A 24339-nucleotide genomic window follows, 5' to 3' on the forward strand; every position below is an offset into this window, starting at 1 on the left:
CCGTCCTCTTGACACTCACCCTGTAGATATTTGTCGACATTGGTAAGATCCCCTCTGAGTCTGCTTCAGACTAAACAGCCACAGATTGCAGCCTTTCCTCAGAAGGGAGATGTTCCAGTCCCCTCATCATCTTCATAGCCCTCCACTGGACCCTCTCCAGCAGTTCCCTGTCTCTCTTGACCTGGGGAGCCCAGAACTGGACACAGCGCTCCAGATGTGGCCTCACCAGGGCAGAGTAGAGGGGGAGGATCATATCCCTCAACCTGCTGGCAATGGTGCTCCTAATGCCCCCCAGGATCCCACTGGCCGTCTTGGCCACCAGGACACACTGCTGGCTCATGGGCAGCTTGCTGTCCACCAGAACTCCCAGGTCCTTCTCTGCAGAGCTGCCTCCCAGCAGGTCAGCCCCAGCCTGTACTGGTGCGTGGGGTTATTCCTCCCCAGGTGCAGTACTCGACACTTGCCCTGGTTGAACTTCATTTGTGCTGAGGACATAGAGCTTGGTGTAGCACGGAGCTTTAGTGCTTGCCCACCTTGTGACGCTGAAACAAACTGTTCATCTGCCCAGAAAGATATCTTGCACAGGAGAATAAAGATTATGTTTGAGTCTGAAATACAGTTGCAGTTCCCCACCTTGTTCCGCTCTGTTGCACCTGTTTTAAGATGGAAGTCACTGTGCAAGCTTTATGTTGTAGTCTGCTTTGTGCAGCGTAGTATACTACACAACAATATGTGTGTATGTATGTATTTTTTAGATATATATCATTAAGTTTACTCATGCAAAAACATCTTGTGATTTTGTCACAACCCAGTCCTCTGTGAAACTTCGCAAGAAATAAGTATAGTGAATATGCCCCAAACGATGTAGGATTGGCTGCATACACTAATAAAAATTTGCTCTAGAAACAAGAGCAGAAAAAGTCTTTTACAGGACACCTACAAAAACACCTTTTCACAGAGGAGAATATAGAAAATATTTTTTTCCAGAATACCTAGAAAAAAATAAAAAATTTGCCAAATTTTCATTGCTGTGATTTTCAGAAAAAGTAAATCTTCTCTGTGTTTCTTTTCCTCAGTACAGAAACAATCGTTTGTGACTTACAGATGATTTTTAAAAAGTTATACTGTACTATAGTATAACAGTTACTCATGAAGTTGTTTTAATGCAGCACTGTGGGAGAAGGGAAATCCTGAGTCCATAAGAGAAACCATTGGTGGTCACCTTCTATTTCAGGCTGTGGAAACAGAGACTAAAATATTCCCTGTTCTGTCTCAAATGAATATGTTTCAGTGTTCAATTTCTAATCTTCCAGGATGCTTTGTGGTATGCAACTAACAGCTGTTGTGAGTAGCATTGTTTTTATGCTTACTGTTTTTGTTTCATGTCACACTTTTTTTTCTTTCCTCTCCTTTGCTGTTGGCTTCACTTCTGGCTCCATCAGAGAGAGCTGCAGGTCTTTGCTGCCGCTTAGTAGTCCCCTGTCATAAAGGAATGCCAAGGCTTACTGATCTGTCTGTCAAAACCAAAGATGTCTGGGAAATTCCACGAGAATCCCTACAGTTGATCAAGAGACTGGGAAATGGGCAGTTTGGGGAAGTATGGATGGGTATGGAGCAAAATAATTATTCTAAAATAGCTCTCTGTGTGGGGATTACAAGATGGAAGGTGAAAATGTAGGGCATTGTGACCCACAAAAAAAGAAAGAGCAAAGCTCAAACTCTTGGGAAAAATGTCTTTGGAATCATGTCTTTGACTTTGAAATTCTTTAATCTTCAACTTTCACTGTAATTGATGGCAAAAGAAAAGTGAAAATCTATGTTTCCTTGGAAAGTTTTGATTTTGACAAATTACCACTGTCTTAATAATAAATCAAGGCTTGCATAGTAATCTATTAATTATACCAAGGAGCCTTTTCCTGCAAGCTAAAAAGTCCTTACCTTCAGTATCCAAAAACCAGTGTTTGCAAATGAACTTTAATGCAGCACTGAGAGACAAATTACCTTCCATCTTTCTCAATGCATGCATAATTTTGGATTATAAGTGTGTTTTTTTTATTAATTTCCTCTCCTATAGAGAAAGCTGATGGTTTGTGTTTTAACTTAACTGTGATTGCTACGAATAATACCCCACAAACTGTTGGATTGGCTAAAGATGCATGGGAAGTTGCACGTGATTCATTATTTCTGGAACAGAAGCTTGGTCAGGGGTGTTTCGCTGAAGTGTGGCGTGGTAAGGCAGAGAATATATTTTGCTTTGGATGGATCTTTTAAGGCCCTCTTGGCAGAAATAAGCATTTCAAGTAGAGATCTTAAAGCTACAAGATCAGAATAGTATGAAATGTTAGTCTGTGTTGCCTAAAACAGTCAGACCTAAATACAGTAATCCACAGGGAAACTTCCTTTCACTTGTACATGCTGGTATGAGAGATTAGGGCATTGAACTTCATTAATCATATTGGGTTTATTTGGGTGACTACACAATTGCTAGGTATTAAAATAGGAATTACGCTAAACTTGTAAGGCAGAATGGCTAACCAGAAATTAATCTGGTAAGTAGACATTTTTCTTTTCCTTGTGCGTTTTAGCACTGATGGGATCAGACCCTGAAAGTGCCTCCATCTGCCCTCCCAGTTTAAAAATAATGGCAAGTATCAGCAAGCGGATATTGTCAAACTACCTTTCCCATCTACTTCTTTAAGTCAGTTTTGAAATTTGTATCTGCAGCAGAACCCCATAACTTGATGTAGAGACCGGGGACAATAGAGGCAAGGCTTGCCCAGCCCAGCTGAACCCCTGCTTTGAAGTCCAGAAGGACTGACATTTTCCAAATCTGCTGACATTGTTTTCTGCACGCTTGCCAGCTTTACTTATTCCCCTCCCCCTCCCCCCCCCCCGCCCCCTCTATGGCCCTCATTCTTTAATGACTATAAACCAATACCAAATTAAAAGATATATAAATCTTAGTATGGCCATAGCATTGAAACAATATAGTGGCCGTTTAATGAGAGGTGGGCTAAATTTTTGTGCCGAATAGCATTCTGTGTAGCCTCTTTAAAATGACCGCTTCAAATAAAGAATCGCTATATGTTGTTTCTTCAGAAAAATTTGGTGGAGCAGTTTGGCCGCTCTTTTTGTTGCAGTGTCACAAAAGTATGTACAACCAAAATAACCAGCAGGATCTCCTGGGTTCTTGCAGCTTTTTTCCATTGCAAGACTACAGCAAGGAGCATGGCAACAAGTCTGTGAAATCTGTAGAATTTATAGACTAGAAATATAGAAATTTATGGAATTTCACAGAATTATAGTTGACCCATTGCAAAGAAAGCTACCTGTGTTTTCTATTAGCATCCCCAGATAACTGCAGTTTCACCTTCTTGTTCTCCATCTTGAATGCATGTGAGAGTTTTGATTTGATGTTAACATTTAGTGGTCAGCTTTGTGTGCCATAGATCTTAAACTGATACCATAAGCTAAAGGAACAAGTTAAATTAAAAAAAGCAAACCACTATCGTCTATGAGAAATAAAGTGCCAAGTGCCAGTACCAAATATGTCAGAAATGCAAAAATTATTATTACAACGATGACATGTTTCTTAAAGCAATATATCATGAAAATATGTTAACAGCCCTGAGGCTTTACCACATTGGAATAGATTAACACAGCAAAAATTAATAAAAAATACATTAAGTAGTAACTAACTACATATGGGAGGAATTCAGAGGGAAGTCTATGCTAATTTTCTATTAGAGAGAAACATACCAAACCACAACAAGTAAATTTAACTATTTAAGCTCAGATCTGGGCTGAGAGGATAAGTTAGCCTTTTTGTTTTCTTTTCTTTTTTTAACTGGAGAAATTAATAAAAGTGTTTAAAAATAGAAAACACTTCCTGGTAACAGAATGGGTCCTGGGATTTTTGTTAAGGCAATGCAAACAGATAATACACAGTTAATCATGTTAACACGCTAGGCAAAATCCTAGTTTATTAATGCCAGTGACAGAAACCCTGGTGCCTGTGAGACTAGAGTTTCATTCCTCGTTCGTATTATTTGTGGTACCTCTGCAAAGTGGCCGTGACCGACAGCACTCTGCGGTCCGGAGCCCCAGCGGCTCCAGATAAAACACGCTCCCTTTCACCCTTCAGAAAAAATTTAGGCCGCCCTGCTTGAAATTAGGAGGTGAAACCGCATCCTTCCCAGCTTACACAGGAATGCCACTAAAGCCAGGTCCTGCTTCAGCTCCGATTTGAAGGATGGAGTGAAACTAAGACCTCAAGAGTCCTCCTCCAGTGTGCTGGGGTAACAGTGGTAGTAACTCAAGGCATTGCTCCACCACTGGTAGAGGTGACAGCAGCTGGCGCTGAGCTGCCAGAAGAAAATCAAGGCACAGTGAAAACCAGACTTGCCCTGCACACTTCTGGCTGCACGCCACAAGCCCCCCCCACCCCAGACGGTGCTTGTGAGGCTGCGGGGATTGCCCCTGCCACTCCTCCCCTGTCCTCAGCTGGGTGGGGTGGCAGCTGGGACCAGACCACCTGCACAAAAACCAGTCCAGCTTATTTTATGCTCTGGCAGGTTGCAAAAGCTCACGATGACGTTATTTTGGGTTAATCGGTTCCCATGCAGCAGCTGAGTCTCAGTAGCCGTCAATGTGCTTTTAAAAAAGGCAATCCAGGCTTATTTTACACATTAACTTTTTTGACAACATCTTAATTTATAGAAACTAGACCCGAGTCTGAGTCTTCATGTACTTTGTAGGCCTTCTGCTATCCTTGTGTTTAAGTGCAGCGGAGTAATTTTTACTCAATATGATTAATTCCTGAAGTCATTTAGTATTGTTCTGCCTTATCACACAGCAGCTCCCTATCAACAGGTCACAGGTCCCATTCAGAGCCATTTCTGCCCTGGCTCTGGAGCAGGGTTCTGGCAAGTCTGGGCAAGGGACAGCCAGAAGGCACTAGGAAAGTGATATTTCTGCCCATTTTAATTTTCCTTCCTTTCCCTTCCCCAGTCCCCTTTCCTCCCCCCAAAAGCTGTTAACGTAGCTAGGTGTTTGGTTTTTTTTTTTTCTTTCCACTCCTCCTTCTCCCCCTTGCAAATACCAAAGAGAAGCCCCATCTCTTGTGGGATGCCCTGAGATAGCCTTCCCCAGCTCTCTCCAGGTCCTTGTGCAGGCTTTCAGGTGTTACAGAAGGCTTGCTAGATGATGGCTGAAAAATGATGCACCTTGTCCATTTCAGTGCTGACTGTAAGTAAAGAACAAAATGAAGTGGACAGGAATCACCTCATTTTCAATCGGCAACAGCTGGGCTTCTGGGCATTGGAGGGGAAGGAAAAAGATGTGTTTCAGTTTGGAAACGTGCCCATGTTTCTAAAATGAAATCAATTCAGAATTTGTTTCTTGGGAATTTTTCTTAGAATATTCTTTTTCCTCTGACTCAGAACAAAAACAAAATGTTAAAATGTCTTGCAAATGGAAAGTTCTGGGTTTAACGAGTTTTGTTATCCCAGCCTGTGACTGGAGCTGTGTTGTTGTCTGTAGCAATTACTTGTTAGCAAGGGAATACATGAAGATGGGTTTCAGCAGTCCCATGTCTCTTACTCAGAGAAGGCTTCTGTGGACATCAGTGGAAACATTGTCTGAATAGAACAACAGTGATTGTGCCCCAGTGCCAACGGGAATATAATAAAGACTAAAATATGAGGGAGGCGTGGGAGGAATGTAACGATAAGACAACATGGGAAACCACAGTTTAAAAAAATAATTATATTAAGTGTCCTTGCTAGTTTATTTCTTGGTTACATTAGGCATCAGGCAGAAAAAGGAGCGGAAGATGTTTAATCTAAGTATCTGTGCTTGTAGGTACGTGGAACGGAAATACTAAAGTGGCTATCAAGACCCTGAAGCCTGGGACTATGTCTCCAGAATCCTTCTTAGAGGAAGCCCAAATCATGAAGAAGCTAAAACACGACAAATTGGTCCAACTTTATGCTGTGGTATCTGAAGAACCTATCTATATTGTCACGGAGTACATGAGCAAAGGTGAAGCCAGAGCTGCTGCCCTTGATAACAATATTTTTTCTTTACTGGTGTTCCTTGGGGATACAGAGGGAGGTGCATGTATGATGCATGAACAGTGTGTGAGGAAGGAGAGAGGGAGCAGGAAGCTAAATTCACCTCTGGCTTCAGAAGAATTATGAATTCATTTCTGAACTGGGCCCAAAACCTGAAATCTACTAGATGTACGAAGAAAATTTGCACTAGATGGGGAGGGAGAAGTTGGTGCAGCCTGGGTGGTTCCAACTGCACCAGCATCTGAACTGCCCTGACAAATAGAAAATTGCATTTTCTAGCTGTGAGTGATATTACATGGTGCTTCCCAAGATGCTAGCTTTTCCTGGCACCAGAATTCATATGGCATCTTCTTTCAGTTTACTTATTGGCCTAAGATTTCTGCTGTTTCTTTTAGCAGTCCTGAGTTCTGTCACATGCACCTCGCTCTCAGATCACAATTTAATTTTCAGGTGACACCATTTATCATTTTAATACAGGATTTGCACATATGATTCTTTCCGTCCTCTTTCCCCTTCCTTTTCCCCTTCTCCTTTCTCCTTTTCTTTAAGCTACTTAACTGGTAACTATGTAGTAAAACGAGAAAAGGAAAACTTCTCACTCCATCAGATCTCCAGCAGGGGTGCTGAGAGCAGAGCAAAAAATCTGCTTGTTTTGGAAAAGCAAATGAACCAAATAGGAAACATGAGTTCTCACAGGGAAATTTCATTGTACATTGGAGGATACACTCTGAAATTTTAAGTGCATTTTTTCAGTCTATTTGGAGTTGATTTTTATTTTCCTGGCAGGTGCCTGCCCACCTCCCTCCTCAGAGGCATCCAAGCCCTGACTAACTCACACTTTAATCATATGTCTCAGTGACAAGCATGTGCTTTTTCCCCTTTAAAAAAAAGACTTCTCAAAATCCTTCTGAAGTACGTGGTTTATTTTGGCTTACTTTCCTAGTTTTTACTGTAACATTTTACATCTTTGGATCTGAGCTTGAGGCTGACAATTTATCAAGGGAGAAACGCCTAATCATCTGTCTTTTCCCCTTATTTATTAAACCAATTCACTGACCTTATTTAAAGGAGACTGCTGCACTTCTCTGTTTGAATACAGAATTGGGAAGGGAGCTGTAGAATCCTAAGCTTTTTTAAAAAAGCTACAGGGAATCTCCTTGCTTACCCTTGCACAGAGGAGCTACGTTCTTACAGCTTTTGCTAAAATTGCTTTAATTTGATCTCTGCTTTGTCTTCTCTAGTTTTGCATAGTGGTCTTCTAAAATAAATGCTTCATGCTACATTTAGTTCTGGGTTACCTAAAGAAGGAGCACTACTAATTTCTAAGGAAAATTAGCTTTTGTTAATGCTAGCCCCTTTGGGCTTACGAGGCTCCAGGCTGACCTTTCTTTTGGAGCAGGTTGAGCTGGGATCTGACTTTTTCCATAGCTTGTGTGCCTTGGAACCGAGCTGATGCTTTGCAGCTAGCTGAGGCCTTTAGAGAGCAGCAGGTATGTAGTTTCAAAGAGTGCTGGAAAAGTTAAGATCAGCTTTCTCAGTAATGGTTAGAAAAATTAAAAACAATGTTGTTTCTTTCCCTGCAACTCTCTCTGGACTAGTGACATATTCTTCTGCAATCCAGCCTTAAAGAGGAGTGAAACAAGTATAATAGGAGAATTCTAAGATACTGTGGGTTTTTTTGAAACTGTCTACTTGAACTTTCAAAACATTGCTTTCTTTAATACTGCACATACTGCTACACCTCCATCTTGATGAATAGCCGCTTTCCCTAACACCTCTTTATTCTGTCAACTTTGCATTTGCAGGGAGTTTGCTAGATTTCTTAAAAGATGGAGAAGGAAGAGCTTTGAAGTTACCGAATTTGGTGGACATGGCAGCCCAGGTCTGTCTTCAAATATTGAGCACTTAGGTGCATATATTTTATAACCCATGTATGTCCGAGTTCATTTTAAAATGCACCAATTGCACTTCATGCTTCTCACAGGTGGCTGCAGGAATGGCATACATCGAGCGAATGAATTACATACACAGAGACCTGCGATCTGCAAATATTCTGGTGGGGAATGGCCTAATATGCAAAATTGCTGACTTTGGATTGGCAAGACTGATTGAAGACAACGAATATACGGCCAGACAAGGTAGATACAGCAGCAGGTGTAGCACTGAGTATTGTTCTTGTGACAGGGGAAGAGTGGAACATGGCTTTGAAAAGTTCTCTCTCGTATGCTTTGGGTTGCTTTCAGTAAATCCTGAACTCATATTAACTCCTAGCCCAGAACTTCGCTGCTGAATGCCTGTTCTAAAGAGAACATCTCATGTAGTTGTCTTCCCTTTAAGTACTGAACAAAATGAAAAAAGGATGATGAGTGAGAGCAGAGGTGGGTGAAGTGACAGTAAAGACAAAATTCTCATGGTGGCATAATAAAGAAGATATACTTACCAGCCTTGAAAACCTGAATGGGGTAATCCAGAAAAGCCTATGTAAGCTGTTTCTTTCATAGTGCGCCTTCTAGTACTTACTAACCACTATCAACACCACTGTACTATTGCTATTCTTATTTCCTTTATTTCAAACGGGTCGAAGAATTGTGTCGCTATGCAATGGAGCTGTATGCAATGGAGCTGTCTTTCTGAGCACTATGTTTTCTTGGGGAACTTAAAAAGTTACTGTAATAGGAAAGCCATTTTCCAGTGCCACACGGAGTGCTGGGCAGAGCTGACCACTGATACACTATAAAAATGTATCAAAGAGTATTGTAGCCTTTTTTTAAAAGCATGTGTGTGTTCAGACTGAGCCATGACACAGGCTCTTTGTAGTTAGTCATTCTTTACAAGTCAGGCTTAGTTGTCAGATGTTGGTCCAAGTCTGCAGAGCTACAGTTTTGTTCTCTTTCTGTTGGCAGTACATTGGTAGTGCTTGCTCAATGTGTGTCGGTAAATGCCACTCCATCCATTTCAGTGCCAAAGCCAAAGAGTGTCCCATTAAACCCTGCTGTATGTCATCAGAAAGCACAGGTCCGCTAAGTACTTCATAACCTGCATTTACCCCTGCCTGTTGGGAGTTTTTTCTCTTGACCAGACGTCCCTGTTTCAGCATGGATTTTGCCATCGGTTCTTAGGCAAGAGCTAACCTCTTTCTGTAACTTCCAAGTGTTGACAGAAGGAGACGGAGAGTTTCCAGCATCCCTTGTCTTGGCCTGGGAGCAGCAGCTCTGATGCCGTTCATGCCCCTCCAAACTGCTGTCAGCAGTACCTAGTCACAGGGAGGTGGACCACAGGCTGCATCCACCCTAAAAGCTGCCCACTTCACATTTGGACAGTGAAGCCTGATTGTTTGGGGGAGGGCCTTGAAGACCCCATAGGAGGTACTAATGCAGAGTATTAACCGCTACTGATTTCAGCCTGAGGGTGGGAATTGCTCCTTGCTAGTAAAAACAGCCTCGTGTTATTCTGTCCAGAGTAACAAGAGTATCTGTGGGCTCTGGTGGACAGAAAGCTGCCTGCCTGCCCTTCCCCTGTGTAAAATGAGAGTTTTCCTTGAACAAGGCAGCTAGATCCAGTCTGCAAAAAGGCTTTGAAACAGTGTCCTATGTTATCTCCGTTTGTCTGGTCTGTTGCTATGTCTTTTGTTCCCATTGGAAACCACCCAACTTATATTTTGACATGACTAATTATTTGGTTTAATAGACAAGTATGTGACCTACTTCTAGCCAGATCTCTTCAAGCTCCTGATCCCTAGGAAATCCTCTGATGACCTGTTTGCTTCCTGGTTTAAATCTCTCAGAACAGTTTTGCCTTCTTCACATGTTAGAAAGCCGTGAAAACCCACCTGACTGATGTTAAGGAGAAGCTTAGATTTTTTAAGAAAGTAAAAATTGTTGGATTTTTGATGGGAAAACTTTGAGCTGAGAAAAGCATAATGCCAGGACTGGCAGGGAGAGGGAGCCTAGTCACAGGTATCTGTTGCCCTTCTTCTGTGGCAGAAATAATTTGTATTGTGGAAAAAGTTTCTGGGAAGGGACAAGTAGTTTGGCTTTTAACCTGCATTGCTGATGGTCCAGAGATCTGAATTGTGTTTGCCTGGCTTCATCTCATGGTGCAAGTATGGAGAACTCACCCATCCTTCCCATACAGGCTTAAATCCTTTGGAGCTACTCCTTTAACGAGAGACCCAAAAAGCTGTAACCACAGGCATCTTCTGGAAAGGTTTTCCTGCTTTCACTTATGCTGTTTTGACCCTATCTTAAGTGCTAGCTTGTTCTAGGGAGGGGTGAGCAGCATACTCTCAATTTACATTTCATTGCAATTAACCTGGCTTCCAAGCCAGCTGGACAGCCAGGGTGAGCGTAGGAGCTTTAATTTACTGGGGAAGAAACATGGTTTCTGGAATTTTTCTTCAAGTGAGATTCAGTCCTGGTTTGTTTAGTTAAAACTTCAGTTTGAGCATTGCGTGGTGGAGACCACAATATCAGAAGGAAATGGTTGCCTCTGCTTGTTTCCCATGACCTATTACTTCAGCCTCCAAGGGGATGCATCTGGGGACTGCTCTATTTATCTATCTGACTACTGCTTCAGTGGGAATTTTGACACGGGAGCAGAGCCTGGCCAGCAGAGGAGAAGGGGATGGGGAGCACTCCAGACTGGCAGCTCCTGTGGGAGAAAGGAAATGTTTTGCCTTACAAAATCTGAAGTTGAAAGCCTCTGGTCACTCTCTCCTCAGCAGTTGTCATTCTCTTGGCTTGAGTGTGTTAGTACAGAGCTTATTGTCAGCGTGGGGAAGAGGTGGTTTTCTCCAGCCTTGCTTGATCTCCTACTCCCTTCCCCCACTGTCACTTTTGTCTCCGATTAAATATTTTGAAAGGAAACAGATGGGGATGCTTTGAGCCCCAGCGGGCTAAAGTGCAGGATTCCTGAACCTATATGGGTATTACTCAGCCTGGTGGTAACGTTTTACTGACCAGTTTATTTTCTTTTTGGTTTGAACAAAGGAGGCCTGACTGCTCCTGATTTATGAGAGGTAACTAAAAAGCAGTTTGTTGTCTGCGCTGCCATATCTCAGCAATCATCAGGAAGGAAAGAGATAGTCATGGCACTAATGATTTAAAGTGTGTGACTAGCAGCTATACACTGCCGTTAAATAATACAAAAAAAAAAAAGTTCTTGGCTTGTAATGAGCATTTGGCTTCTCTTGCTTTTAGAGGAAGTGAGTAATCAAAGGGGAAAAACACGCCTATTAAAGTGACGCCCATTTTAAAGGCTACACTGGTGGACTGTATTGCAGCCTGCACCATTGGGGCTTGCTTCTTCTGGCTGTTGCTGTTGCAACATCTACACTCCCCCCCCAGCCAGTGTCAGGCATTCAGCCTTGCCTTCCATCAGTGATGGTGCGTGGGTCAGTCCTGTAAAGCAAGACTTAAACCTCCTGCTGTCCTACAGGACAGAGAGAACCTTCCCATCACTTCCAACACAGGATTTCCCATGCAGTTCTGCTACACTTACACTGATCTGGTTAGCAGCTATGCAGAGTTTTGGCCAAGCACATGGCATTTTTGTGGAGAGTGCAGAGTGCTCCACAGAGCTGCTGGGAAGAGTTGTTACTATTCTAAGCAGTAGCAGCTGATACAAATTTAAAATTGCCTTAATAAAAAAAAAAAAAAAAAAAAAGCAGAGTTATTTTCCAGGCCATATTTCTACTGCATACACTGGCAGCACTTGCAGCAGTGCCGCTCCAAGCACACATGAAACAATAAGGATCTTTCTGATGCCTTCCAGACAAGTCAGAGCTATTTTGGGAGTGCTTGTAACGCGTTTGTAAACTCTCAGATCATTTCTGCCTCCTTAACACTTAGAAATATCTCCTTCCTCCCCTGCTTAAAAACAAGTGGTGCTTCTTATTTTGATTTCCTAGAAATAAGCAGGGATTTTTCCCCCCTTCCAGGCTCTCCCCAGTCCTTTTGTAGAGACTTGGCTCCCAGCTCACAAACTAATCAGATCTCTTTTGTTCGCTACTGACTGCTGCGGGCTGTAACGTCCAGGGCTTTGTTCTTCCTCTTTACCTGCCATTCCCTGGGCCAGCCACGGAGTGGACAGGAGGAAGGACTCTTGCTTCTCAACAGCCAGCCCCCAGAGTCCCGGCGGGGGGATCACTGATACACTCCTACAGAGAAGCCATCTGGTCTGCGAGAAGGGAGTGTGTCCAGGTCAAGAGGAAAGGCAAGGGGAAGGGGGGCATGCAGGCAGAGGGTGAGAGGGGTGTTTAGACCGGCAGTTCCACCCCTTGTCCCCTGCTTCCCGGGGAGGGGTTCGCCTGCAGAGCCTGCTTCTGCTCCTTGATGTTTTGCCAGACTTGTAATTTCATGTTCTTTCTCACAGCACAAAAAGTGTAATTGCGCAGTCCCTCCCACACGGCACTCCTCATTGCCTTCCAGGGCTGACTCGTTTCCTGTTACATGCTTGCTTCAGCACTTCGGTTTTACCTTTTGTAGCTTTCTCTTTCCAGCCCCAGAAGCAATTTGATGCTGCACTACATTCTCTGGTCACTAATTCAAGAGTTCCCCTGGTTTTGGGGTCTTAGAGCTTGGGTTGCACTGGGTTTGGTTATAAGGTATGAGAGGAAGCAGCTTTTTAGGATTTCTGTAAGCAGGATCATTATCAACTGGCAGTGGCTCTGGGGCATGAATTTCAGAGGTTTCTGCTTCATTGAGATTTAGGTCTGAAAAAACAAAGCTCTGAGGGATTTTTGCTCGCCTCAGAAGAAACCATGCTGAGAGTTGTACATCAAGGTCACTCAATTATCCCAGCCCCCTCTGCTCCTTCTCATCACGTGGCCTGCTTATAGCCAACAAAGAATTAAGGCAGAGCCGTGAATTGATTTTTCCCCAAGGAAATCATCCTGGAGGATAACCTGTGTGAATACCTGGGCAGAGCTGGGCAGAGGTCCCAAGAGCAGGGCTGACCCTCACAAAAGTCCTCTGAGGTAGGAGGCAGGGCTAGCTGCCCTAACAGTAGAATGTATGAGCCGCTTTAGCTTGATGTGGTTGTGAGCAATGCAGAAACTCAAAGAAGGCTTTCCCCAGGCTGAAATGCTTCAAAAAAGGCACCGAGATAAAAGCTGCAGATTAGGACCTCACTTTGGAGCAAAGACAGGCTATCCTGACCTAATGAATGCGGTGTGCGGTCGGTTTGTACGCATGGAGTACTGACCTGCTAGTTTGTAATAAAAGAGTTCCAGCAAAAAAAAAGGTAAATCCCCCGCACTGATGTAAAATCTGCCTTCAAAGTAGGAGATAGGCTGCCTTGTCAGCTGGGGTAATTTAGCTTATCAGATTTATTAACATGCTTGTCAGTAATACGCATTTTATCTGATGATCTGATGCTGTAATTTGTTTGCAGCACAAAGTCAGCTTGTTTAATAAGCTGCTGAAGTCTGGGCAGAGGGAAGGGTGGGCTTTTTAATTGGTGTGTTGGAAAGAGAGTGAGCACAGAGACTGTGTGTCGGTCAGGAGCCATGCTGGCCTGTAGCAGTAGCAATCCGGGGGCTTCAGAGCAGTGCCCTACCCTGTGTCTCCAGTGCCAGACATTAGGTGGAAGGCAGCACCTTGGGAGGACCCCTGTTGGACACACACACGTGCACACACCCCCGTTCACACAAGCTGTGTGTGATCGCTTTGTGTTATGGCAGTGCATGTGTCGCACCTGCAGCTGTGCAGGGGGCCAGCCTAGGACGTCCTCACTGGCCTCTGCTCTCCCCTCACTGATGGCTCTGCCATACTGGATTGCAGATTCTTTTGGACCATGTAAACCACGAGGCAGGGCTCTGCTAGCGACCTCTCTGCCAACCTTGACTTTCCCTTCTCCCTATCTATCACTTCAAACCAAAGTTCAGGAAATACTGCACAAAATGCAGAACGTGATTTTTTATTGGTTGTTTTAGCCAGAGAATCACCCACAGCAGGAGCAACATAGAAATGTAGTGAGTAGCTACCCTGTTATCAGAAAATCCATAGCACAGACCATTTGTCTTCTCCAGCAGTGCTCATCACAGTCCAATGGGGCTTGTACTGCTTTAGCTCTCAGGAAAAGGGATGTGCTAGAATTGTCCCCCCTTCTCACCTACTTACCTTGCTTCTCATCTTCCCATGGTCCCTTGAGACACCACATACTCACTTCCCAGTACCACACAGGCCATAGATGAGGAAGGCAAAAATACCAGGGGAGCTGGCCACAAAGGAGTCTGAAGACATTTCTTTCCTCCAAAGATGAGTTGTAGTTGGTTGCTACCTTTGGATCCAAGGATGAAGCACAAGGGAATTAGACCAGATTTGGCTCAACTTCTCAGAAAATCACAGCTGGTTAAAAAAAAAAAAACAAAATTGTTGAATAAATGTGTGTAACGCGAATGAGCAAACCCTCATGCTTGGCTATCTCACATACCACCAGCCAACGTCCAAGCCTTCGGGCTGCTGGCGAGCCTGGAGCTATTCGTTCAGTTGGCATTGTGTGTGTGTGTGTACCATCTCAGCTGCGTGTTTGAGAGAGCAGAGGGATGCTGGCCCTCATATTCATGGCATGCCTGCATAAACCCATCAAAAGCCATGCACCGTAGGTCTGGGGAACCCAACCACCGGGTACATACAGCATGCAGTTTTTCTGAGGATTGTCAAGGGATGCATAGCCGCAGGATCTGCCGGTGGCTGGGGGAGCCAGTTGCCAACCCCACATGACTGCTGGTGCTGCTGAGGCAGGGCCAGCTTCCAGGACAGAGGCTCAAGTGATAGCAGGCTGCTGCTGCAGAGATCTTGGACATCACGGCCAAGGTGGTTTTTAAGAGAAGATGAAGTTCTGTAAATGTTGAGTCTTGTAAACTAAGATTGGTCCCATGAAGAAGTGTAAATTAGGGAGATTGACAAAGCCAGGCACCAAAGTTTTAGCTCCTGCCTGCATATCAACTAATGAAAATACAGAAGAGGCAGACTTTATTGAAAGTGAGTAGACATCCAGAAATCCTATAGCACCTTTGCAAATCTAACCATTGATGTGTTGATGCTTAACTAAAGTTCCTGACTTTAGGGATCTGAGACTTTGTCTGGCATCTTTTAATTCAGCAGGACTTACTTGAGCAACTGCATTTTTCCCTAGAAAAACGTATTTGTTTGAGTAATATTCTCTCTTAGGATCACTTACATATAGAGCAGGAAACATTTTAGCACACCTGATATTTTACTAAGTAAGGAGATGAGAATTACCATGTTTACTTTTTACTCTGAGTCAAGTCAGATTGTGGCTTATAGCAGAAGATAATGGGGCATCAAGCACTGGATGTGACGGCAGAACAGCACCAGCAGGGAACTGTAAACAGGGCCGTAACTTCACTCCCTGAGAGTGATTTGTCCATGTTGTTACACTTTCCACACTCCTCCTGAAAGCTAAGGGAACTTTTATGAGAGGGTGGTGAGAAGTCAAAAGTCAGTCTGTTTCCAAATTCAAGAGTGTTTGTCACTAGGGATCGGCAATAAGCAATGCAACTCTTTTGCCCCGTGTGTTAATACAAGGCACCAGGGAAATGTCTGCATACTTTTTTGTACATACTACAAGTTAATTATTACAAGACTTTTCTTTAAAGTCATACTGAAAATATTTTCCCTAAGAAAACAGTAAATGATTGGAAAAGCAAATAAATCAGTGTTTAAAGGCTTGTTATCTTACCATCCTTACCACAACTGGCTCCTGCAGGCTCTGATGATGGATGAGCACATAAGAGCTGCACCTATTTAAGGCACTACAGGGTTTTCAGTGCCAGGAGCTTAAAGTACACTGTCGAGTTATAAATCACAGGCCAAAGTTGTGCCTTGACATCACTGCACTCAAAGCAACTCCAATGGTAGTATTATTTTTAAGGCCTTGCATGTTGCTAATGAAGTAGTAGGTTTGTTCTTAATTTATGTTTTTGCCATGTTTGTTTGATTTGCATTTTGCTCAGCTTGAGCACGGAAACTGGGAGGTACATTTCCAATAAATCTCACTTCTGTTCATACGTGCTAACTGTCACTTGCAAATATCACAGGGTAATGCTAATTTAAACATTTTGGGAGAAATATTTTCTATTATGTTTGGCTTATTAGGTTTTCTTTTTTTTCCCCTTTATAAAACTTCAAACCTGAACTAAAAAGTTTTAGCCTTCTCTTGGGATGTGGGACAAACCCACCCATTCCCTGCTAAGTCTTTCCTTCTGCCCTGCGCAGACACCTGCCTGACCTCTCTGACTGTGCTTCACGGAGCTGTTTGTTAACATTTGCCTGCAGCTCTGTCCACCTGCACCTGTCAGAGCACAACAGTCACCTGCGAACGGGTACTTCCATTCTGTCGCTGTTCTGATTAAGGCTCATTTATTCTTTCATTAGGTGCCAAGTTCCCCATTAAGTGGACTGCTCCAGAAGCGGCATTGTATGGAAGGTTCACAATAAAGTCAGATGTGTGGTCTTTTGGGATCCTACTGACAGAGCTGGTAACAAAAGGGAGAGTGCCATACCCAGGTAAGAAAACAGTCTAAACCCTGCTTCGCCCCAGGGAAAGAGTGGGAATGAGCCATGCGCTTGTATTGGAATGTTTACTTATTTTCACTGAGCTCAGAGGAGGGTGGTTATCATGCGTAAGTTTCTCTATGCTTGAAAACAGTCCTGACTCTGCAAGCGGCTGTGTGATGGCCATGATAAAAATGACAAGAGGACAGAAAATCCAACATATCCATTTCTATTTTTTTAATTGTTCTCAATTCAATTAATATCTTTTCTAGCTAAATAATGAAAGCAAAGTAAAATTACTATACTGCGGAGCAAATAGCTCTCCATAGTATTGCATTCACTTTAAGATACCAACAGTTAAACTCCCAGAATGGCATTACTCCATTTATCCTGTCAGTCTGGTTCTCTGCAAGGTTTGATGACTGTCTGAATGTCTGGTATTATCAGATTTCTTTTTTATAAACTCATATATTTCATTCCTTGCTTTCGAGGTGGATGGAAGGGAAAGAAAATAATTCTGCAATGTGCATGCTGGAGCTCATGGCAGGGTCACAGCGGGGCCAGATTCTCTGCACGGGGGAAGCAGAGGCCCCTTGGCTCTTTGTTGAAACCCTGCCAAGTATCCAATGGATTAAGATTTGTAGGAGGGGTGATTTGATCTGCCTATGCAGAAAGAGCTTTTCATTCTTTTGCCCCCCTGAAGATTGTAGGCATCCAGGTGAGGAGGCGAGGGGTGAGGTGAAAACAGTGCATTGCATGGAACAAAAAAATAATCCCTTCATTTTCTTATCAGCACAGATACTAACAACAGGGCATCTAGCTGCATCTTTATTCTTTTTTTAAAAAATTTTTTCTAAATACTCACCCAGTATGGCTGTGTGCACTCCAGCTGATTTAATGGAAAGTACCCTAAAGCAGTTTCAGTTTCACAATCTGTGCCATGATCAAGCAGTCAGATCTGTACATCAAATAGCTCAGGAGAAGCATCAAGGTGGAGTTCAGTTTATCCCATGGTATCTCACACCACTTCAGAAGGCTGAACTCAGCAAAACTAAACTCCCAGGGTTTTACCAGGAATTGCAACTTTGCTAGCACCTAGCAGCCAGCAGCTAGTGTTTGGGACAAGAATACGGGAACTGGAAGGCTTCTCATGATCGGCAGTGAAATTTGGCGTGATTCACAGGAAGCAGCTTAGCAAAGCTGTGACTGTGACAACAGAATGAGGCAGCAGAAAGCTGGATGACATGTTGCTGTGGAATGGATGAGTCCCTCCACCCAGCACTTCCCCTTAGGAGTAAAGAAAAGCGGGTGTTGCCACCACTCGGAGTGGCTGTGTCAGTAGCCAGCACAAAGGCCGCCTGGCCATGAGGATTGCTGGCAGTGGCGTGGGAGAGCCATAATTTCTGCAGGTTTATTGAGGGTTAAATGCAGACACAACACGGTTCGCAAAGGTTGAAGAAAAAGCGTGTGTAAGACTTAGCTGATGTGCTGATGCTCCCAGAGGGTGGAAAATGCTCCTCGCTGAGCTGCTGGAAAAGGAAATTCATAGTCACTACCAGCAGAATGGGTGCACAGGGGCTCTCGCCAGCCAGGGCAGAGTTAAGGTGAATTTTTTTCCCTGAGCTCCACATTGGTGGGGCAGAGATGGTTAGTGACTAAGCGTTCTCTCTGATCACAGGCATGAGCACAGACACATACACAAACACAGGAAAAATACTACTTCAGGCAAAAGTGACTGTCTAAGCCCACTGTTAACTCACAAGTTTGTAACTAGACACAGTGTTGGCCATGGCAGCAGGGGATGTCGGCTCTTCCCAAGTGTTCCTTTCCCTCCCTGAAGGAGAAAGAGGCCACTGGATGTGTGTTTTAAGTGCTTGCAATATATAATTTCTTGTAGCATCCATGACAGAAATCTCAGGCATGGTCTGTGTCCTGAAAATGTGGACAGTTTTATTACATGGCAGTTTGAGCACATCAAAGACCACTAGCGGCGTCTCTCCTCTCAGCACCATCCTCCCCCCTCATCCCTCACTACATAAAGCCCTCATACACTGAAAGTCCTTCCGGCTCACTCTCCTTCATCCACATTCGGAAGATATCAAGTATCTGGAAGCAATTTTTTGTGTGTTACACATGACAGAATAATGTTCCCGATGGTCATGTACTGCCTCAGTTATGCACTGCCCGAGCTCCACGCCAGGGCCCTTTCTCCCCTCTGGGACTCCTGCCCTGCTCAGCCAGAAGGCCTTAACCATTCTCGTGGTCACCATCATTCCCCTCTCCAACAGTTTTACCTAAGGGCAGCCTCTATTTTAAATTTGAAATTCCGAAGTCTGTAGAAGTTTCAATTCGGTCTCATTCCCCAGACCATAACTGGGAAGGCTTTTATAGGCTGAGGTGGTGGAGGGGAACCGCAGCCTTCTCAGAAGGGTCTGTCTTTGCATGGAGCTTGAATAGAGGGCTCAGACTTCCCAGGGTGACAACAACCTCCTGACCTCCTCAGGAAATACTTTATTTTCCCCTGACATAGAAAGGATCGTCCATCTCCTGCTTCATACTGCAGAGAGGAAGGACCTCCTTGAAGGATAAAGCTTCATGAATTCATGTCTCTCTGGAGCAGGGAATAGGGTTCAGATGCACCCACAGGGCTTTTCCTGCCATGGCGGCACGGCTTACTTGAGGAGGAAAAGATGGGAGTTCAACCTCCCTGAGAGGCAAGACTCAGCCTCTTCACCCAAGTAGACAACCTATAGGTGAGAGAATGCGGTTTGTAGGCACTGACAACCAAGACATGTGCGTTTTCAAGCTCTGGAAAGGGCCAGCCTTGAAACAAAAGGGGTCATGGAGCTGTCACGCTGCTGTAATACCCAGTTTCTGAAATAGTTGTGGGCACGTTGTCCTGATGTTCCTGCTTACAGCGTGAAGCACATGAAGCACGCCCGGGGAGCCGGGAGAGGCCCTCAGACAAAAGAATGGCTCTCTTGTGTGACAAGGTCTTAGTGCATGGAGAGGTTATTTATAGTACACACCCCAGTCCTGTGGTGGTAACTATGCCCGCAGGGCACTGTACCTCATGCCTTGGAGAAGCGGGCATTGTTTTAAGCTTGTGTAGAAGGAGGGAAAAGCACAGCGAGGACAGTAGGAGAAGGTAGGCGGTATATAAGAGGGGAACAGACTGAGTGGAACAGGACTTGACATTTGTTGTCCTCCAGATTTCAACCAGTTCCTGTCCTGATGCCCCATTTTGGAAGACAGACTGGAGCAGTGGCAGACATATGAGCAGTAAAGATTTTTCTGGCAGAGATGAAGATCAGACTCAAATCTGAGTTCATAATCAAGTCTTGCCCCAGACCCTAGAGCTCCCACAAGCAAGGCTGACATTTTGATAGGTGTCCTTATCTTCGTCCTTCAGCCTGTTTCTCATCAATAGATGAAATGGACCGCTATGATAACTAATTTATTAGTACATTTCCTAGCCTTTCCTCATGCTTCCCTATTCTTCTCACAAGGCAGCAGACTGAAACAAGCAACTTTTTCAGTCTTTCTGCACATTGAGATTCTGTTTCAGTTATTATAGTGGGGAAATAAACAACTAGATATGGGCAGAAGAGGAGCCAAGTTTAAAAAATAGTCTGCTTAGCTGACTTTTTTCAGTGTCTGTTTCTTTCCCCTTTCACAAATTCCCCTTGGATCTTAGTTTGGGGTTTTTGGATGGAGTTTAAGAGTAGGCTGTATATCTCTAGCAGTAGTCAGAGAATTTGGGGTTTTTAACATGTTGTCTTTTGGATAAGCAAAAATCTCAGCTGCACTAAATGAGCACCTCTGAACTTGCCTCTTCTGCTTCTGCTGCACTTGTCACATCAAGACCACTTACATTTTATGTGTAGTGTGTCAGCCACCATGATGCTATCCACATTGCTGCCTCTGGCCAGGCAGGTCTTTGAGTGTGGGCTCCAAGCAGCTCTGCAGTCCCTGGGGAGCTGTGCTCGGCCTCCTCATCACTGGGGGAAGCTGGACCACAAAGGGCCAGAGAGCGCATGGCAGGCTGCCCAAGCCGGGGGTTGGGTGCGTGTCAGTGAGCCGGCATATGTGTCTGTACCATCATCATGGATGGCAGATAAGGAGCTGAGAGAGATGGGGACTCAGCACACAGCACAGGTAAGCTCAGGTGGATTTCTTTGTAAGCAGGAAAGCTCTGCTCACAAATGCTGTAGCTTAAAGTTTCATCTCTTACACTAAGCAAATAATAACTTATTTAAAACGAACAAACAAACAAACAAAAAAACCCAACAGATATTGATAGCCTAGCTTTGTGGTGTTTTGAGGATGGGGAGTTTGGCGGGGTTTTCGGGTCATAATTCCTAAATTAAGTGGCATGACTTCCAGATTTTTAAAACTTGCTGCTACTTTTGCATAGAAATAACTGGATTCATATTGTACTCAGTAAGGACAGCATTATGCTTCAGAAGGGTTGTCTTCCTCTCAGAGCAGCTTTCCTGTTCCCTTCAGTGCGCTAACGTGCCTGCATGTGGAATAATCCCCCTGTCTAAGTCCCATATCCCATCCCTGTGGCACAGATCTCACATCTGGCTTTCCTTTGTGGCTGTCCATGGAAGTTAGGAATTCTGCTTCTAGATCAAACTGAACAAAACCCAGAAATCAACCTGCCTGTGTTTTACCTCTCTCTTTTGAAAGCATGCTCTGACTGCCAATGCGATCTAGCCCCTCTGGACGACTACACAGTTTTACTTTCTCAACTGTCCTAGAGAAGGGCCGATATGTCCAGTCCTGAGGAACCTTTGAACATGAGCAGAAGCACAGCTCTGGGTTCTTGGAGAATCTGAAATCCAGCATTTCTAGAGATAGACAGCAGCTGAGCTGTTGTTTTAAGAGTCCTACTTTAAACATTTGTGTATTAGTTTGATCATTCATCGGAAAGCATGCAGTGGGTCTTGACGGAGCATAATTCTCAGTTCAACAGAAGAAAGCAAGAATAAAGTGTCATAAAACCATCACTGTCCTCACTGGACTTCACATTGCCCACAGTAATCTATATAGCTTATTAGCTTGGCATGTGAGGATGGTACTTAGTTACAGTTCCAGAAGAGCAGCATTGCCCAGATCTGTGCTATTTGCACATCTGCTATGCTCCATCTAACCAATCTCCTCAGAGCACTTCAGAGTACTTTCCAGTGTTTTCTTTAGCCACAACTGGAAACTTTACATCCTCTTTTATGTCACAGTAACTCTTACTACTGCAGCTTTTCTAGGAAAAGTCAAGAAGCATTGCGTTTCTCTCCCCAGTCCATATGGGCAGTAGATTTTTATTGTATTGAGCATTAAAGTGGCCATATCCTGTGGCATCCTAAGGTTATTGGAGGTTTCACTAATAAAGCTCTGTGGTGGGAGGTTATTTCATTTTTGGTCTTCTCGGGGAATAAAAGGTTAATGGAAAAGCCATCTTTTGGAAATTGGATGTTTCCTTCTTGGTCCAAATGGTAACTCTAGAAACATCATAAACACAAACTGATTTTTCAAGCAGATGAAATAGCTGTAGTTCACAGCAGAATATCGCTGAGTATTTTATGCCACAGATTTAAGGATTTTAGGATAAACTTTTAAGGGGTCTAGAAGTGTACTGCAAGCAGAATTTCATTTATTATTTACTAAAAGAGCTGAAACTCTCAGGTATTCATTAGGAGAGAGGAGTTGTACAGACTGCTCAAATATTCTTTCTGTGGTGTTAGAAGTGCAGATGCAACAGGCTCCTGTGATCAAAAGAGAAACACTAAAACTTGTACGATAAGTTAAGCAAATCTAGATAATAGGTTTGTAAGCATAAATAGACCTTTTAAGAGGTAAAAGTATGCCTGAAACACTGCTATTTTTATGTCTGACTAAAAATCAGATCAATTTGGAAAAAAAAAAAAGTCTTTGAAACTCCTTTTTTAAATTAGCAGCACACATCAAAACCAACAGAATTTCTTTGGCAAATCCTAGGTGCTGCAGCCCTTGATGGATGTATGAATTCCAGTAAGGAACATGAGGATTACTTGGTTTAGTTTCATATCAAGGTTTTACTGGGAGGGAGGGGAAAAGAGAAAGGAGAAGAAGGGCATTTTCCTGGATTATATCATGATGAGAAAACCTGGCTTGACTGACTTTCCAGGGGCAAAAAATGACTATGATTTCAGACAGCAATGTTCTTTTTTCTAGTTTTTTTTGAAAAAGGGAAGTGAAGAGCTGTTTCTGTTTTTTCCTTCCCCCTCTCTCTCCTCAGGGTTTTTCTTCCAGCATAAAGTTCATTATCAAGTTTCAGACTGTGCTTTGCAGTACTGAGTAATGCACTGGATAAAAATACCAAACATTTGATATCTTGGAATAGCAAATCAGCTGGGAAGGAGCTTTTCTGCTGCTGTTGCTTCTACCCATGTTGTACTTAAAGGGGTACCGCCAAAATAAAAACAAAGTATGCAATTTGTATATGGGAGTTACTGGTAACACTTATTTTCATAGTCTTTACTATGTAAGGGAAGCAAAGCACAGCAAAAGTTCTTATCCCAAAACGTGAGGTAATCAGCTGATTCAAAGACAAGGATATGAAAAAAGGGTATCGATTTTTGTTCAAAACACAAATCTAAAAAACTAGTATTGAAAACACAATGTGAGCAAAATGCACATTTTTTTCTTGTAGCATCTTGAAAACAGCAAGGCTGGAAGGTTGGTGCTGCCACTGGCTTGGTGATGACTAGCAGACTACTACCATTGCTTTGTAATTTAGTAAAAAAGTAAAGTGTGTTTGAAAATGTTCTTGTTGGATAATGCAGAACACCCAAACATTTGTTCAGTGTGTGGCAAGATTTTATGGTTTGTTGTGAGCCTGTGTGACCTAACAACATCAATTTGGAGTCGGTAATACAAGAGAACCTTAATTCTTTGCAGAATCTGATGTCTGCAGAAGACCGTTATTGCTCTGTTTTCATCATTCTGTGGAGTCCTAACCACAGACGACTTCAGGTGCCATGCAGTGTTTGCTCCTACTCAGAAACATCTAATGCCAAAAATACAAGTGGGTGGATGCAGGTGATAAATCAAGCACAAGCAGCCAGTGTTAAAGTGTTGGTCTGCAGGTTAGGGGATACTATAAATCGGTAATCTAAATTTATTTTTGGACAAGTCTTATGAGGAGCCCGCTGGCTGAGGGAACTGGGGTTGTTTAGCCAGGAGCAGAGGAGGCTCGGGAGGATCTTACTGCTCTCTGCAACAAAAGGAGGTTGGAGGCAGGTGGGGGTAGGTCTCTTCTTCCAGATAACAGGCAATAGGACAAGACAAAACAGTCTCAAGTTGCACCAGGGAAGGTTTAGATTGGATATTGGGAAAAATGTCTTCACGAAAAAGGGTGGTCAGGCATTGGAACAGGCTGCCTGGGGAAGCAGTGGCATCACCATTCCTGGAAGTGTTTCAAAAATGCGTAGATGCAGTGCTTAGGGACATGGTTTAGTGGTGGACTTGGCAGTCCTGGGTTAGTGGTTGGACTTGATGATCTTAAAGGTCTTTTCCAACCTAAATGATTCAATGATTCTAAAGGGAACAGTGAGGAGAAGTTTGTAGGAGGATGAGGCAGTTTTCTAGGGAGGTTCCTCCATGTGCAACAGGCAGCATAAGAAACAGCGTAAGAAGAGCTTACTTGAAAACTGAAGGTGCTGCAGTAAGCTAACCAGAACTGTGAATTGACCAGGACATGG

At 43.6% G+C, this 24339-nt stretch overlaps 1 protein-coding gene across 4 annotated transcripts in view; it reads left to right on the forward strand.

Annotated features, from left to right (window-relative positions):
* The window catches only part of FYN (FYN proto-oncogene, Src family tyrosine kinase), an 83268-nt gene that overhangs the window by 54297 nt on the left and 4632 nt on the right, over positions 1-24339 (forward strand). For 2 of the 4 annotated variants that reach the window (XM_040598068.1, XM_040598069.1), the window contains exons 8-12: positions 1443-1607; positions 5863-6042; positions 7880-7956; positions 8059-8212; positions 16475-16606. In XM_040598068.1, the coding sequence (XP_040454002.1) occupies positions 1443-1607; positions 5863-6042; positions 7880-7956; positions 8059-8212; positions 16475-16606 (708 nt within the window). Of the gene's footprint in view, positions 1-1442; positions 1608-2074; positions 2231-5862; positions 6043-7879; positions 7957-8058; positions 8213-16474; positions 16607-24339 lie in introns of all 4 variants that reach the window. The other 2 variants (XM_040598071.1, XM_040598070.1) reach the window with 2 other exon arrangements.

This window comes from Falco naumanni, chromosome 6 (assembly GCF_017639655.2).
Source record: "Falco naumanni isolate bFalNau1 chromosome 6, bFalNau1.pat, whole genome shotgun sequence".
Lineage (NCBI taxonomy): Eukaryota > Metazoa > Chordata > Aves > Falconiformes > Falconidae > Falco > Falco naumanni.